Source organism: Homarus americanus, unplaced genomic scaffold (assembly GCF_018991925.1).
Source record: "Homarus americanus isolate GMGI-L3 unplaced genomic scaffold, GMGI_Hamer_2.0 scaffold20860, whole genome shotgun sequence".
In the NCBI taxonomy this organism is placed as follows: domain Eukaryota; kingdom Metazoa; phylum Arthropoda; class Malacostraca; order Decapoda; family Nephropidae; genus Homarus; species Homarus americanus.
In genome coordinates, this window is record NW_024737935.1 from 1 (window position 1) to 17500 (window position 17500).

General features: G+C 40.5%; 1 protein-coding gene across 1 annotated transcript in view; it reads left to right on the plus strand.

Annotated features, from left to right (window-relative positions):
* Positions 1 to 6986: 6986 nt before the first annotated feature.
* Positions 6987 to 17500, plus strand: part of LOC121873624 (leucine-zipper-like transcriptional regulator 1) — a gene marked incomplete at its 3' end in the record, with an annotated part of 44780 nt that continues 34266 nt past the window's right edge. Inside the window, exon 1 of the mRNA XM_042377270.1 lies at positions 6987 to 7170. Within this exon, the coding sequence (XP_042233204.1) occupies positions 7097 to 7170 (74 nt within the window). The remainder of the gene's footprint in view (positions 7171 to 17500) is intronic.

Below are 17500 nucleotides of genomic sequence, written 5' to 3' on the forward strand. Positions count from 1 at the left end.
GGCATCTGACCGCTGAGTAATATCCATGGGCGTCCTGCAGTATCAGCGGCCCCCGCGTGAATGTGGTCGAGCGTCATACCACTCCTCCAACTCCACCTGATGAAATCCCCCAAAAGGCGTCGGCGGTTTTTGAGCAGTGCACTGGCACCCAGACACCATGCGAATGGTGCAGGTGTGGTCATCTCCTCAGACAGCACTTGAGGCGTTGAGTCCAGTGCACGGGCTGACCGTTTTCTTGGCCACCGACCATCCTGAGCACCACTCGGCCTCACCAGCAGGCACTGGCTGGATGACGCCTCCTCCAACTGGGCCTTCACCTCCGCTTCCCAGTGTTTTGGAACGGTAGCGGGTGTGTGACAGGCGTAGGGGGTCGTGCCGAGCGTCAGGTGGATACGGCGAGGGGGACCAGTCATGACTGGCAGTGGGGACCTGCTGGTGTTGAATGTGGTTGATGAAAAGTGCGTGAGCAGCCATGCCTCCAACCTGGCCACATTCTCCTCCAAAGGAGGCAAGGGTATCTCAACTGGCCTCGGCGGGAAACGGCTGCTCTCAGGTAAAGGGTTCGGAGGTAGGTCGTCGGCAGTGTGCCTCTCCCCTCCATCGCCCACGGCAGCCACAGCACGTCTATGGAGCAGGAAGTCGACAGGCACCAAGTTGAGGCACTTGCAGGCTTCCAATGACAGATAGAGGGCCTTGGCTGTCTGCACAAAGTAGACCTCCTGGACGGTGGACCCCTCGTCCACACTGAGGCGGCAGGGGGCGGACCCCAGACACTTGAGCTGTTTGCTCGCCACATCCCTTAGGCCATTACGGGCCCGAAGTTGCCCCGGACACAAACCGATGTCCCGCAGCAGGGATGCCCCTGCCACACACACACACCATAGCACCCATGTCAGCTACAGCCAGCACAGGGGTGGCGGGGGAATTGCCCCCGGCCTGGGACATGAACACTTGTAACCTGGGGTGGCGGGATAGCTGGGCTGCTGCCACTGTGACAGCACCTGACACATCCACAGGAGCACTTAGGGCTGACTTACTCCTACAACACCTTTTGAAGTGACCAACCTTAGAGCATGCCGCGGTTACCACAGTGCACACGACTGGGGTGTCCAGGTCGGGCGGCAGCTACCTCAGACTCACCGGTGACGTCATCACCAACCACCGCTGCCTCCACGGCTGTTCCCACCACTGCCTGGCCAGACGTACGACACAATACACCAGCATCTCTCACTGCTGCCTCAAATAACATACACTTGTTTCTAAGCACTTCAACAGTATTATAACTAGAGTACCCCTGGAAAATTCCCCTTTTCAACACTGGGTTACTCAGGCCCACCATAACTTTACGTAATAGCATGTACTCAGAGAGGTCGTTATCACAGGTGGGACATTTAAATTCACACTCTACTGCCTCTGCGAAGCAGCGTTGAAAATACCTTTTCATGGGCTCCTCTTCACCTTGTTTGCTGTTGAAAAACTCATTCCATTTCACAGCTTGGTTTGAAGATTGAAGAACCACTCCACTGATGGCGTTCAGGGCTTCCTTGGGCGAGAGCTGCTCCCACTGACCGCTGGGGTATCTAGAGTCAATCACCCTTTGGAGTGCAGGGACGCAGTTCAGGCGAATGTGGAGTGTGGCCACCAGTTGTGACCACCCGTTCAACAGCACCCATGACTCCATGGACTGCCTCCATGTCCTAAATGCAGCTGCTGGCATTTCTGCCTCACACTTTTCTGGAGCGACAGCTGCTGAGGGCTTCATGACCGGCATAGAAGCATGACCACCGCCAGCAGCTAGAGACGCCATCTGAGCCATCAATGCACTCATGGCCTGCTGCTGGGCGCACGTGGTGTTCCCCGCCAGTGTAGAGAAGCCCTGGCGTCCCCTTGAGGGCGTCGAGAATCGTGGACGTGTAGGGGTCATGTCAGCGTTCTTGTCAGGGCTGTAATGGCGTGTCGGGCCCCGACATATCCTACTCACTGTGCGCCATGTGAGAGGTTTGAATCATAGACCACGTTCTTTGTAGACTTTATTCTAACAGCATCAGCTGGTGACTGGCAACCGGGCACTGCCAAAGACAAGCCGCCACCTCGACATGGGAAAACATATCGTACGATGGTACAATCTTACACCCCCCAAAAAGTTTACAGTGAAACATATGTCAAAGGCATTTGCTACAATTAATAAAGGAATGCAAATGTTTGATGGCCTGGATCAAAATTATGAGCGTTATGCCAAAGTTGACAGAATGGTCCAAGATGCACTTGCTTGCTACAGAGAAATTTATAATGAAAAGAAAAACAAACTGTGCAATCTAAATTGGACATGTATTTTAAGAAGTCCCCCAGTGCTGTCTCCTCACGCCTCACCAGTGCTGCTTCTTCACTCCCTCAAAATGATCCAATACCTTCAACCAGCAAGTTTCCACAGTCCATAAACCTGTCTGAAGAAAGCGACATTGATGACCCACCCAGCCCTGTCTCCTCCTCTGCTTCTTCCAGTTAATGTAGTCTCCATGTATAATTAGAAAATTATGGGGGCCCCATGTGCATTCAGCTGACTACATTAAAGGTAAGTGCTCAGTCACACTGTATCCATTCCTCATTATATATTACTTTTACTGTACTGTATCCATTCCTCATTATTTATTACTTTTACTGTACTGTATTTCATTGTAGGTTTTTTTTTATTTATTTTTTATTTTTTCTATTTAAAAAAAAAAAACCATTTTTTGAATTTTTTTTTTATCTATGTCGGACTTACGACCAGTCGGACTTACGACCTGGATTTGGGTCCCTAACCCTGTCGTAAGTCGGGGAGCAGCTGTATTGGGATTTAGTTATTATTTATTTGAAAATGTAATTTTACATTAATTTTATAATATTTTTGTCATAAATACTGTATGAAGAAAATAATGGTGTACAGTAGTACCCCGCTTAACGCGGTCAATAAAACCCACAGGGTACCGTGTTAAGTGAAAACCGCACTAAGTGAACAACAGAACATATGGGATTAATTCCAATAGAAACTGGCCCATCCCCAAACTCCACTTTTTCCGACACAATACCTATGTTCTAGTAAAAATAACATCTTAATTTTATGATGGTACATGCACACAATTAATACTTAAGAGAAATAGAGAAATACAGTCGCCAAGTTAATGTCCATTCAAATAATGGACTCAACTCCCTCCCCCTCTTCTCACTCTACACTGCTGGCTCTTCCCTCTCTAAGAAATTTTTGGGGGAAAACCACTAAATTTTAATAAATGATACCTCAAACTAAAGTTAGGATAATACAATTGACATTGCTGGATTCCTTGTAAGACCAGGAATATTTTGAATATAAATGTCATATATTTTGCACAAAAGATAACATATTTACTCAGATTAAACATTACATCTAAAATTTGTATGTCTAATGCAAAATCTATGATGTTTATATTCAAAATGATCATCAAATTATAAGGATTCCAGCAATGTAAATTATATTCTGGCCGGGTAATTTGTATGAATTTTATGAGCTAAAACAAATATCTTCAGTTAATAAAAAAAAAAATATTCTTCAGAAACTATCTGTCAATCAAAGTACCCCACCTTGCCTCCCCCCTCTTCCAACCGCGTGGTCAGTCCCAACCCTCCCCCCCACCCCCCACCAATCCTCCCTTCAAGAGATGTTGGGTGAAAAAACTAAATTTTAACATTTATTATTAAATAATACCTCAGATTAAAGTTAGGATAATATAATTGACATTGCTGGATTCCTTGTAAGACCAGGAATATTTTGAATATAAATGTCATATATTTTGCACAAAAGATAACATATTTACTCAGATTAAACATTACATCTAAAATTTGTATGTCTAATGCAAAATCTATGATGTTTATATTCAAAATGATCATCAAGTATAAATTCCTGCAATATAAATTATATTCTGGCTTGGGTAATTTGTAGCAAATTTTTATGAAGCTAAAACAAATATCTTCAGTTAATAAAAAAAAAAAATATTCTTCACACCGTAACAGATGGTCGGTCGGTCCCTCCCTCCCCCCCACCTCCCACCAACCCTCCCTACCAGATGTGTAGGAAAACCAGAATATTTACCTTTCTAGTAATAAATAATACCTCAAACTAAGTTAGGATAATATAATTGACATTGCTGGATTCCTTGTAAGACCAGGAATATTTTGAATACAAATGTCATATATTTTGCACAAAAAATAACATATTTACTCAGAGTAAACATTATATCTAAAATTTGTATGTCTAATGCAAAATCTATGATGTTTATATTCAAAATGATCCTCATATTGTAAGAATTCCAGCAATGTAAATTATATTCTGGCTGGGTAATTTGTATGAATTTTATGAGCTAAAACAGGCAGTCAGGCAGGGTGGCGGGTGGGGGGTGGGGCGAATCTAAAAATAGCCCTCAAGCCGGACACTCACCGCATATACGTGGAAAAAACCCGCGTTAAGTGAAAGTTCAGCTCTGGCGAGGCACCGCGTATACGGTAAAACGCGCTAAGTGAAACCGCGTTAAGCAGGGTAATACTGTAATTTGAATTGGGTCTTAAATAAACCAGGGTCTTAAATATGAATTGTCGTTATCGGGGGCTTTCCTGTATAGCGATGGGAATTCCATTCTTTTATTTAAAAAACGTAAGAAATGCTGATACCGGAGTCAGTAAAATCACTTCTAAGTTTTTTAGACGCCAGTTTTTTATCAAAATAATCCTGAATTCTTTATCTTTATTAGTTTGGTTAAATAAATATATTTAAAAAACTAAATCTTTATATGATACAGGCATGAACAGAGCTGTGTTACAGCTTATTTGTCGCTGTAGTTATTTATGCAAACACCACTGTACAAGTACTATATTGTTCATACTGTAAACATAATAATGTATACTACTGTACTACTATACTGTATATACTGTAATCACCAGCAGATCGTGTCATCTTTAGCCTAGAGTAGGCAGACACTTCACTGAGCTGACTGTAATACATAACTGTAATCACATCTTAACACTTGTGATGGAGGTTGGGTGGGAGATTATTGGGTCATGTTACTAACCTGACCCGATGCAATGTCAGGTCACCAATTGTTGGGTGGGGTATTAGTGGGTCTTAGGACCTGAAGATGTCTTGAGTGACATTATTTTTTACCTATGAGGTATATACTTAGTCCAGTACTGTACTGTATTATATATGAAGGGTACAGGTATTAATAAGCACAGATTTTTACAGTAACGTATCTTAACTAATTAATGAAAAATACATGCATGTACACACGCACATGGGAATTAAGACAACAAGCATCCAGTGTGGGTCTTGTGTCACTGTATAGAGGTGAATTAAAAGCTCGTCTGTTGAGGAGTTTTTTCTGCACGCTGGTGCATATTACACTCCTTTCCACTCCGTATTTCTAATCACTCACATATTTTTGCTTTCACACTCCATATTTTAAAATCTTATGTAATGTAATGTTGAAGAGATACAACTTTGCTCATTTATACTTAATCTTATAACAATCTCCCTAAAAGTACTTTAGCTTACGTGCTTATTCAAGACATCTTCAGGTTATGAGACCCAAGAATCCCTCACCCAAGAAAGAGTGACCTGACATTCCATCAGAAGACCATTAATCCCCCACCCTACCTCCACCTGACATTGCGTCAGGTCAACCCCCCCCCCTCCAAAAAAAAAAACTTAAGACATTTTCAGAAAATGCTCTCGATTTTTAACCTCGGAAAAAATTTTCCCAAGCCCGAAATTTTTGGAAAATTCTGGCTTTGGGAGTGATTTTCCGAGTAAATTTTTTATTCCAACTATCGGAGAGTTCTGGGTTTGAGGGATTCCGGCTACCGGAGATATTACTTTACTGTATATTTACAATATACAGTACATACCCATTTTTTCTTTTTATGGGGAATAGCCCACCTGGGCACAGTATATCGTGAGATTGAGACCGATAATTGCAGTGATATATCGTTTTTGTGGCATGGAGTTCTGCAAATTACAGTAGGGAATATAGGAATCAGGAACAGACTCCAAAAATACACTCAAAATGACTTTGAGACTTTTATTTCACTAAGCATTGGTGACAGCTCAGCAGTAATATGTAGACCTTTAGGTGCATACGTAATCTTTAGACAGCATCGTAGGTGATAATAGTTTTAAAGAAATAATAAATTAGGATTACTAAGAAAGGAATGCACGACACCCCTTATTAAAAACTTAAATGTCATCTGTCAAGCCACCCTAGAGACACTTGATAGTTACCAAAGATTAAATTTTACCAATTAACTGAGCACAGTATTATTATTAATGATCATAAAGTTTATGGGCAAAATAAGTGCCAGTTAAAAAATGCTGATGCACCTGTAAATAGTAATATAACTCTAACCTGTAGTGAAATTTTGCTTTTTGATTATTTTTTTGTGTCCACAATGCGTTGTGGACTTTTTTTCTTTCGTTCAGTGAATTAATTTTTTCTTTGAGCCTAATATACCAGTATATATATAACTTGTAATCACCTAAAGGTTATAATCCCCAGCTTATTTCTCTTAAAGATAAACCTCCCTCATGCTGTTGAGGGGATAGTATTGTTAGGTTAGATTAAATTAGTGTCAGGGTGGATGATCTTAAGTGAATTAAATTTGGGTGCATAATCTCCATAACCTCCAAAATGTTGAGAGTTTAGGGTGCCATTAATCAGCACCAAATGCAGTATATAGTTCCATAATTCTTTCATTATTTCTTTACAAGTGATCTCTTACAGCAGTATTAGGGGATGATGGGAGAATATATTGGTCTAGATTCTGGGAAAAGGCTTGCAATAGCAAAAAAAATAACATTCTTCTTCTGATGGTAAGAGTAATAACCAATTTAATGTGTTTCTGATGGCCATGATGGTCAGGGTAATAACCAATTTGATCTGCACGTGATGGCCACTGGCCAGGGCCAGGGCATTAACCAATTTAATCTATTTCTGATGACCAGGGTGATACCCGATTGTGGGAAGAAATCAGTCAAACAGGAGATTGTCCTCCAACCTGCTGTAACTTTCCAGTGGCAGTAGCAAGAGACTCTATGTACGTCTTCAGCGGCCAGAGTGGTGCCAAGATCACAAATTCGCTTTTCTATTTTACCTTCAAAGATCGATGGTTAGTTGAAGGTGTATTTCTTTTATGTATTGTACCTAATAATCTTACTGCTCTATCTCTGCTTTCCCATCAATGAAAGGCAGTCCTTTGAAATTAAATCCAGGTTATATTTTACTTAGTTTATATTAGCAAATCTGGTTTATGTTAACTATGATTTTAGGAAGAAATTGACATTTGGGGGTTTATTCAAAAATTTTGTTTTTATAGATTAAGAAGTAATATATGCACAACTAATACTACATCTTACACGATTATAATTCACATAACACCTTGAACTGAGTTACAGTGAAATCACATAAATTCGGTGGTTAGGTACCAGAAGAAATAATTAGTTAGGTTCCGGAAATAAAAAAAATACAAAGTTGCTCTAGCAAACACTAAATATCATACATAATACATAAAAAAAGACAGAAACATATAAGATATTGTACAAAAAGTAGTTCTATATTACATAAACAGCTCCTTCCCTTTTCATAATTATCCTCTGTGTGACACCAACACAGTACGTCAACATCATGATAGGCATGGACGCAGGCTGGCTGGCTGGTCAGCTGTTTACACTATGTAAACAATGCACTGGGAATTTAATACAACACAATTACTCATCTGAGGTTGAGTGTAGGTTTTTTTGGGGGGGCGGATTTATTATTCTCCGCTAAAGTTTTATTAACCCGGAACCAAATAAACCTAAATATGGGAATTATGATGAAATTGCAAAGTGTCATTTTAAAGGGGTTGCAGGGTGATGTAGTAGTACACTCTGGGAGTGGAGGTGGGTACTTTCCTCTCAGCCCAGGCAACCCAACCACCCTATCTCTCTCACAGAAATCACTTCCCACTCTCCATTTATATATACAGTACAGGTAGTTCTGCTATAACGCGATAGTTGTGTTCTTGTAAAACATCGTGTTATAGAAATTCGCGTAATAGAAATAACAGGGCTTATGGAGAAAATAGGGTTAGGTGCAGATTACTCCAAATCGAAAAAAAATTTCATAGTTAGCCTACACAAAGGATAGCACAGTCTAAAAAATGTTACATTCATATCTAATAATGAAATCATTCAGCAAATGTTACACTTTACCTTGAAAAAATATGAATATAACTTGATGGGGGAGAAGGTTGATGTTGAGGTTGAGGAGTCATGAAACATCAAGCTTTTCTTCAAGAGTTATAGCCTTTCTTTTATGATCACCACCGGAAATGCGATCACCAGAACGCTTCCCAGAGATATTCTTCTTTTCCATAGTCACAAAATTGGAGAAACAGTAATCAGAATTCACTGAGGACTCTTAAAAACTTCACACATGTTTCAAACTGAACGTGTGGAGTAAACAGAGCGCGCGGGTCTAAAACGCTATGTATTTTGTTTTTCCCTCTTATTTAAAATTTTACAATTTACATATACTGTACAGGTATACTGATTACATAAATACAGTTAACCCTCACTTTACGCGGTTAATGTAACCCGGAGGGTCCCGCGTAAAGTGAGAAACGCGTAAAGTGAATAACATAACATATGGGATTAATTGAAATGGAGTCCGGGCCGATCCCCAAACTCCACTTTTTGACGACACACAACTATGTTGTAGTGAAAATATTATCTTAACTTTATGATGGTATGCACACACAATTAATAATTAAGAGAAATATCAATAATATTAGGTTTTTTAACACTTACATTAGTAGAAAAAATGGCTGGGCACACGGGGATGGGCGGTTGGTTCCGAGGCAGAGGGCAGATTATTGGCCCTCACCTGTGTCACTTGTATCAATTGTATCACTATCCACCACAGAGGCTTGCAGGGCCTCTTTGTCAAACTCCCCAAAGTCCATATAAGTCCATATCCTCACCATAATTATCACTATCACTGACTTGGGCCGGCTGTGGTGGGTGGCGGGTGAAGAACTGGTAATGTTTTGATGACTGGGCGACCTTGTGCGCACCATGTTCGCGCAGCTTGCACAACATGGCGGATGGCGGGAGGTTTGGATCCAAAAATGGCGCGGCTCGCCAGCCGCTCTCCGCGTAAAGGGGTACACGCACCGCGGAATGTGAGCATCCTGGGTTCCGGCAGGGCACCGCGTAAACGTGGAAACGCGGAATGTGGGACCGCGTAAAGTGAGGGTTAACTGTATTACATAAATTATTTCTGCAATTGTTCACAAACAAAACACATAAATCAATTGAACATGTGATGTCGAACGTGAACTGTAAACACTGCATAACCCCGCGCGAAGCCACAACACTGTACTGTACAGTACACTTTAAATGCTACGTATTTAGTTTTCTCTTTTATTTAAATTTTTACAATTTACATACAGTATATATATGTAAATTGTAATTTACATATTATTCATATTATGCTACAGCGCCCTCAAAACATGAGAAACGTTTGAGTCCCCCAGTAGAGATGTCCGTTCTCTATCCACTTCAGGATGTCTTAGTCCTCCTTTTTCTTTTTGTGTACGCCCTCAGGGACTTAAGTATTTCTGTATATAACACAGGATGATAAGGGAATTTGAATTATGAGTGAATGAATTTATTATACAGTGATCAATTAACATAGTTTTGATGTGTTTAAGTAGTATTCAGGCTCCTTCAGCCTAGTAATGTTACGACATTCGTATCACTCACTCTAAGCCACAAATTCCATCCATACAGAGAGAGAGAGAGAGGCCAAGCGCTCTGTTTACATCACACACACATAAATATTACATACTGTATATCTCGGCCTATTTTATAATCGCAGTCATGTACTGAATATTCTATGTAAAAAATATAAATTTTAAATGAATTATTTATAGTGTGGTAGACTTCCTACACAAAGACGGGCTATAAATAGGCTTCTTATCTCTTCTCCATCTATTACCCTCTGTTCTCAGAGAGAAGGTCTTGATAAATAACTTTTGTTTGTTTATTTTCATTGTTTGTCTAATTTATCATGTTGTATCAAAGTAATATTACTAAAATTTGTGTATAGGTGGTAGGCAGCTACCAAACAGGGAGATACTACCGCCTGGGAAGATATTGGAAGCATAATGTACAGTATTGTCTAATGGTAGATCCTACTTCCATATGGCATCACGAAAATTGTGACCAAGTCTTAGGTTGCTGATCTATCTTTCTGCCTCATTTACACACAATTGCAGAGTTTCAATTGTTTCTCTTCCTTTGACAACACAACATACATACAATATAATTTTTCTCACCTCTGATCTTTTTTCCTTTTTGCATTTATTTATGGTTGGTTATTTAAAATAAGGCCAATTCACTTAAAGTATTGGCATCAAATTTTACCGGCTGGTGTACACTAGTGACTCACTTAAGCGTCAGTTATTTAACTGGAACTAATGTTGGTGTGAGTAAAATATTTCCATTTACTTGAAATAGATTTGCCGATTTATTTGTTTATTTATTTATTTATAATATACTGTAATATATTAAACACACTGCAAGTATTTTCTTTAATTATATACTTGTTTCGCAAAAAAGGGAGGCTACCATTATACCTGGTAGGTGAAGTTGACCAGACATTTATGGTGATCATTAAGGACCAAACTCCGAATCCATGACGTGACTTCTGTTCATCATTTATATCCTAAATTTACCACTGTCGGTAGTTTCAAGAATTAACGCAGTCATTTACTGAATATTCTTTGTAAAAAAATAATTTTTAAATGAATTATTTACAGTGGTCCCTCGGTTAACGAGCACAATCTGTTCCAGCAGGTTGCTCGTCAACCGAAAATCTCGTTAACCGAAACCATTGTTTCAATGGGTTTTTGGGTAATTGGTTCCAGCTCACCGAAAATTGCCTAAGTTCAACAAAAATGTTAGAAATTGACACTTACTTTGAGGTGTGTATGTAGAAGGCTCCTGGATGATGATGCTGATGTGAATTTGAAGTGGGAGTTGGAGGAGGAGAAGGGAGAAGAGAAGGAAGTGGAGGTGGTGGAGAAGCATTTTACTGCTTCTTGGAAGGTGAGTCACCTTCCATGAAAATGTCAGGAACCTCTGGACTGACAGATTCTCCAGCAGGAACATCCTCTCTCCTTCTTGAAGTGGAAGGCTGAGGGCTAGCATCATCCTCTCTCCTTGAACTGGAAGGCTGAGGGCTAACATCTTGTTCCCTCTGCCTTTTACTGAAGAAAATGTCAATTGTGGTCTGTGGGGCATCTCTCCTCCTCACCATTAACTTATGTTTAAAGAAGGAGTCCATTGAGTCCTCAACATGACAAATAGTACAGTTTTTTCACATCTGGGTGCTTTGAAGCTAGTTCCCTGAACTTCTCCCAGTGGTAAATCACGTCTTTCAACTCTTTAGTTGACATATGGTGATCACTTTCCATTTCCTCCTCACCATTGTCAGCCTCTAACATCTCATCCAGTTGCTTCAAGTCATCAGGAGTAAGTTCCTCCTCATGAGACATCACAAGCTCTTCGACATCATCCTCCTCCACTTCAAGGCCCAGTGACTGACCAATGGACACAATCTCCTGGTCCAACTGTGTCATCCTGAAATCCCTCAAAATCATGGACTACTGATGGCCACAGTGCTTTCCATGAAGAATTGAGGGATCTAGTGGAGACTTCTTGCCATGATGACACAATGAATTTTACAGCCTCCAGGATGTTGAATTGTTTCTTCCAGAACTGTTTCAGTGTTAGTTCAGGATCAGTGGAAGTTGCCTGATGACACCTAAACATTTTCTTCATGTACAACTTCTTGAAGTTGCTGATCACATTCTGGTCCATTGGCTGTATGATTGATGTAGTGTTGGGAGGCAAAAACAACACTTTCACAAAGTCAAATTGATACTCCAAAGCTCTGGCAAGTTGAGGGTCATGACCAGGAGCATTATCCATGAGGAGAAGAGCCTTTCAAGGGAGTTTATTGGTGGTTAGGTAGCTCTTGACAGAAGGCCAAAACACCTCAACAGCCCATTCATTAAAGAGCTGTCTTGTCACCCATGCCTTACGGTTGGACTTCCAATAAACTCCAAGCTTTGTTCTTACCACTTTCTGTTGCTTGAACACCCTGGGGTTTTCAGAGTGGTAGACAAGCATAGGCTTCAGTCGGAAATCCCCTGAAGCATTGGCACCAAGCAATAGAGTGAGACGGTCTTTCATGGGTTTATGCCTAGGTAAAGAGGCTTCATCTCTGGTGATGAATGTTCTTTTGGGCATCTTTTTCCAGAACAGCCCAGTTTCATCCACATTGAACACTTACTGTGGAAGATAATTTTCTTCTTCCATCAGTTCTTTAAATTCCACTAAAAACTTTGCTGCCCCTTCCTTATCAGCACTAGCAACCTCACCATGCCTAACAACTCTGAAAATGTCACTTTTTTTCTTAAATTTTTCGAACCAGCCTTTGCTGGCCAGAAAATCTTCAAATTCTGTGCCTGAAGAACCAGGTTGATCTGTCTTTAAATGTTCGTAAATCTCCCTGGCTCTTTCACAAATGAATTCAGTAGAAACTGAATCACCTTTCATCTGTTTTTCCCTAATCCAGATGAGAAGTAACCTCTCAGTTTCTGCAATTAGGGATCTGCTTTTAAACACTCTGGTAGATCTGTCTCTCACTTTCGCTTCTTTAAATTTTTCTTTCTGTGCAAGAATTGTCGACACAGTTGATGTCGACATGCCATATTCTTTGCAAAGCGCATTTGTTCTAATGCCTTGTTCATGTTTTTTTTATAATTTCCTGCTTGGTTTGGATTGAAATCGCTTTTCTTGATCTCTTAGGCCCCATTCTGGATTCAAACAATGTCAACACGTGATTTTTTAAGTTTAAACTAGCTGTAAACAAAGAATATTTTCTTTAAAATAACACTGCGCTGCACTATATATTGTCAATATGTAAAATAAATTTCAAAATGACCAATAATTTGCTTGGAAACACAGAAAAAAGCGTTTAGTTGAAGAGAGTCTCTAGCAAGATGTTACCTCCACTGAAAACAGAGAGAGAAACTAACGCTTGTTTGGTTTGTTAAAAGGCTGGATGGCAAGCCACAAACTAGTGACTTTACCTTCAATTATGTTCAATAATTGTTAAAATGACTAAAAAATTTAATATTAACCTTTTAAAATTATTGAGTAGTATAAACTTCTTGATATTTACTAAAATAGTAAGGAATTTAAGCCCTAGAACCGATTACTACAGCTGGTTGACCGCCAAGTGCAAGCGAAAACTTGTTGAGGTCAGCTCGTAAGAAACTCGTTAATCGAGGGATTGCTCGTTAACTGAAGTTAAGAATCTTATGGGAGTTTAATCGTTAATCGAAATCTCGTTAACCGAGGCGCTCGTTAACCGAGGGACCACTGCATAGGAGATAAGTATTATGATCAGTAAATATACAGATATGTGTTACTGACCACCTCCGAACACAAGGACGGCTAAAAATAGCCACAGGCGGTCACAGTCAAGGTCACTTTCCCTTTCTTGTCACTGGCAAATGGGGGTGGGGGGGATGATAATAGCAGCTGTGTTTATTACGGTATGTTAGACTGGTTTATAATACATTTTTATTATTTTAATATACCGGTAATCTTCATTTTAATCCAGCTTCCCAAACGTAAGTTTCAGTATAAAATAATTAGTGGTAGGACGTTGAGTGGTTTATGATGTTTCCATCACCACTCTTGACCGTAAACATAATATTTAAGAGGAAGGAATTTATATCTGGTGCTTAGACGACCCCTAACTTTGGGCTGATTTTTTTGGTTCAAATTCTTCTTATTGGCGAGATATCACGTAAATTACTTCTGCAATTGTTCACAAGCAAAACATATATCAATTGAACATGTGATGTCGAACATGAACTGTAAAAACTGCATTACAGCCAAGCCACAACAACCGTTCAAGTGGAATTGCGTTAGAGCAAAAAGCCGTCACGTTTTACAAATATTGTTCCTCTATTCATCAATAACTTTAGAGCCAATTCGCGTTGTCAAAACCATAGCAGAACTCCTTGTATATATATATATATATATATATATATATATATATATATATATATATATATATATATATATATATATATATATATATATATATATATATATATATATATATATATATATATATATATATATATATATATATATATATATATATATATATATATATATATATATATATATATATATATATATATATATATATATATATATATATATATAAATAAAGTTAAAAAATGCATAAAGTCAAAACACTCTAAATCCTAAATAGCTTAATCAATATATATATATATATACAGTCAGCCCCTCATTCTGCGGTCGCATTCATGGTTCTGTTGCGGTGCCTTGCCAGAACCTCCGTGCTCACATTACAGCGATGCGTGAACCCCTTACAGCGATGCGTGAACCCCATTACGCGAGTGTCGGCGCGGCGCTATTTTAGATTTGCCCCACCGCGCCACCCACCGCCCGCCTGTCTGCCTCCTCCTCCTCCTCCTCTCCCTCCGGCAGGCAAGCGTGGCAGTAGGGTAAAATTGCGCCAGTGTGTGTTTTGTTGCGTTATCACTGGCGTCATACTGGCGTATCAGACCTATGATTGGCGCATGCATCCCACCCCCCTCTGCTGCTAGCTGTAGTGGCTTAAGTATTATGGCGTGTCCGCACCGGAGGGAGGGAGGGAGAAGGCGGCGCTTGACCTAGCAGCGGCAGTTTCATCCTCCAGGCCTCCATGTGTAGCGCATCCATTGTTCCGTGGAAATGGCTTCGCCCGGTTGTCCTACCACCAGAGAGAAACCTTTCCTTACCTGGACCCAGCGGCACTAAACCAAAGAAGACACGGCGTTCCTTAAGCTCTGAGGGTGAAGTATAGCATCATCCAAGAGTTGGAGGAGAAAGGAACAAGGCAGGTTGATTTGGTGGCGCCAGCATGGCGTGAAACGAATCTCACGATCCGGACTATAAAGAAGGATTCAGCGCCAAGATAAAGAACTTTTATGAAGATCACAATGTCTACAGGTGCTTCTATGATCAAATATTTTCACAACCAGGTGCTTCTCAGACAGAAAAATTACTTGTGAGGTACTTGGTGCATCGAAGTATGACGGGCGCTGGCGATTGAAACCGCAGCGGCTCTGTATGAAAGGACTACGCCGTGAACTGTACATGGCGAGGTAGCGCGAAAGATGGGAACTAGGCCCGAAACCCTTTAACTTCCTCTGGGTGGTTACAGAGGTTTAAGATCCAGAACAAGATCACCAATATAAGCTTATTGGTGGTGAAAGAAGCGGTGCTGATAGATTATGCTGACTCGGGGAATTTCCTCCGTTTTTCACATTGATGATGAGATTATATGGAGGAAGGACAGTACAGTGGCGATAGCAGGTGTTTTAGCGTGGGCCAGATCTGGTCTTTTCTGGAAAAACTACCTTCAAGTCCTAAGTTGTGAAGAATGCCAGCAGGATTGGGCGGAAGAGCAGAAGGAGCGCATCACCGTCCTGTTTACCACCGGCTACCTCCGGTACCTGTAAGCTCAAGTTCTGGAATTGTTGATCCACACAGCCCATAAGCCGCCTCCTACAAGAGCATGGACCCCAAGCTAAATGTCCACTGGCTGATGACAACCCGCGTAAGGCATCAGATGTTCTCTACACTGTCCCTCTCCTGGTTTGATGACTGTTTTGTTCGATGTAAGAAATTCTGTGGCGACAGAATGTCATTTATATTTGTTGCTGCTGGACAGCGCGCAGGACACTTTCGCCCCTACTGTTAGATGCGTCACTAGCGTAAAGTGGTCTTCCTCCCAACACTGCGTCTATATTACAGCCCATGGACCAGGGTTGATTTGCAATGTAAGCTGCATTCTCAAAAAAATTCCAGCTCCTGAATGACTACACCAACACCAGGGAAGAGTTCGCGTAACTGGTGACACCACCACGATAGCAAGGCGGCGAAGATGAGGAACAACAGTTAAGAACAGCAAAAATACTCTTCAAACAATTCTGGAGTGTTTAACATCAAAAGCTGTGGACATCTTGGTGGAGTCATGGGATCAGCTGTCTATTGCTACAGTGCGTCTTGCATGGAGACATGTGTTGCATGGAATACCAGGTGAGAGGAGGAGTCAATCTGTGACTGGTGAGGTTCAGGGTATTTGCAGTAGCAGTGGACCTTGCCAGAGAAATGCATGAACTGTTACAGTTCAGGCTTCTCGAGACCACCAGCGGCGACATCCTGGAGGTGATCAGAAATCCTGAAGTGACTGCGGATGTTGGAAGAACCGTCAGTGAAGAGGAGGGAAGAAGATGCGGCAGTCTCCGAAGAAGAACACAATTTAAGTCATAGTGATATTAAGTGTGCCATGGAGTGTGCAGAGGAAGGTGAAGTCTTTTCTTTCAGCGACAATAGCGATGACCGCTATGAAGTCTTCCATAACCCGGCTGGTGCGGGCTGGGCAGGTACATCAAGATTATCCGCGACAACATCAACGCCCAGCCGTCCAGCAAAAGCATAACAGATTTCTTCACCGCCAACCCACCACAGCCAGCCCAAACCGATAGTGACAGTGAAGTTGACTTTGAGGGATTTGTCAGGGAAGCCCTGACAACTGTAAGTGACAGTGATGATGGATTCACCTAGTAATGGTGATTCACCTGAGGGCCAGTAATCTGCCCTCTGCCTGAACCAGCCTCTCCATCCCATGCCGACCCATCTCTTCTACTACGTAAGTGTTCCACCTAATTTTAGTTTCTAACCTTACCTTTATTTTCCTATGTTAACCTTTATCTTTCCTAACCTAACCTCTTCTATATTACTTGTTTTTCATACCATCATAAAGTTAAAAGATAAAATTTTTACTGCAACATGGTTATGTGTCGTCAAAAGTGGAGTTTGGGGATGGCCTGGACTCCATTTCAATTAATCCCATATGTTGCTGTTGTTGTTGTTCACTTTCACAGCGTTCCTCACTTACGCGGTACCTTCGAGGTTACATTAACGTAAAGTGAGGGTTAACTGTATATATATTGTGTGTATATATATATATATATATATATATATATATATATATATATATATATATATATATATATATATATATATATATATATATATATATATATATATATATATATATATATATATATATATATATATATATATATATATATATTTGGCATGAGCATGGGTAATTGTCTTTCTGCTCCTCTAGCCTGTATTTATATGGAGTTTTTTGAGTCTAGATTACTACCTAATATAGTGGACTTTATTCCTCCATGGTATAGATATGTAGATGATGTTCTTTGTCTTTGGCCTAGAAACAGTGACCCATTGGAATTTTTAGACAAGCTTAATGATATTGTCCCAAGT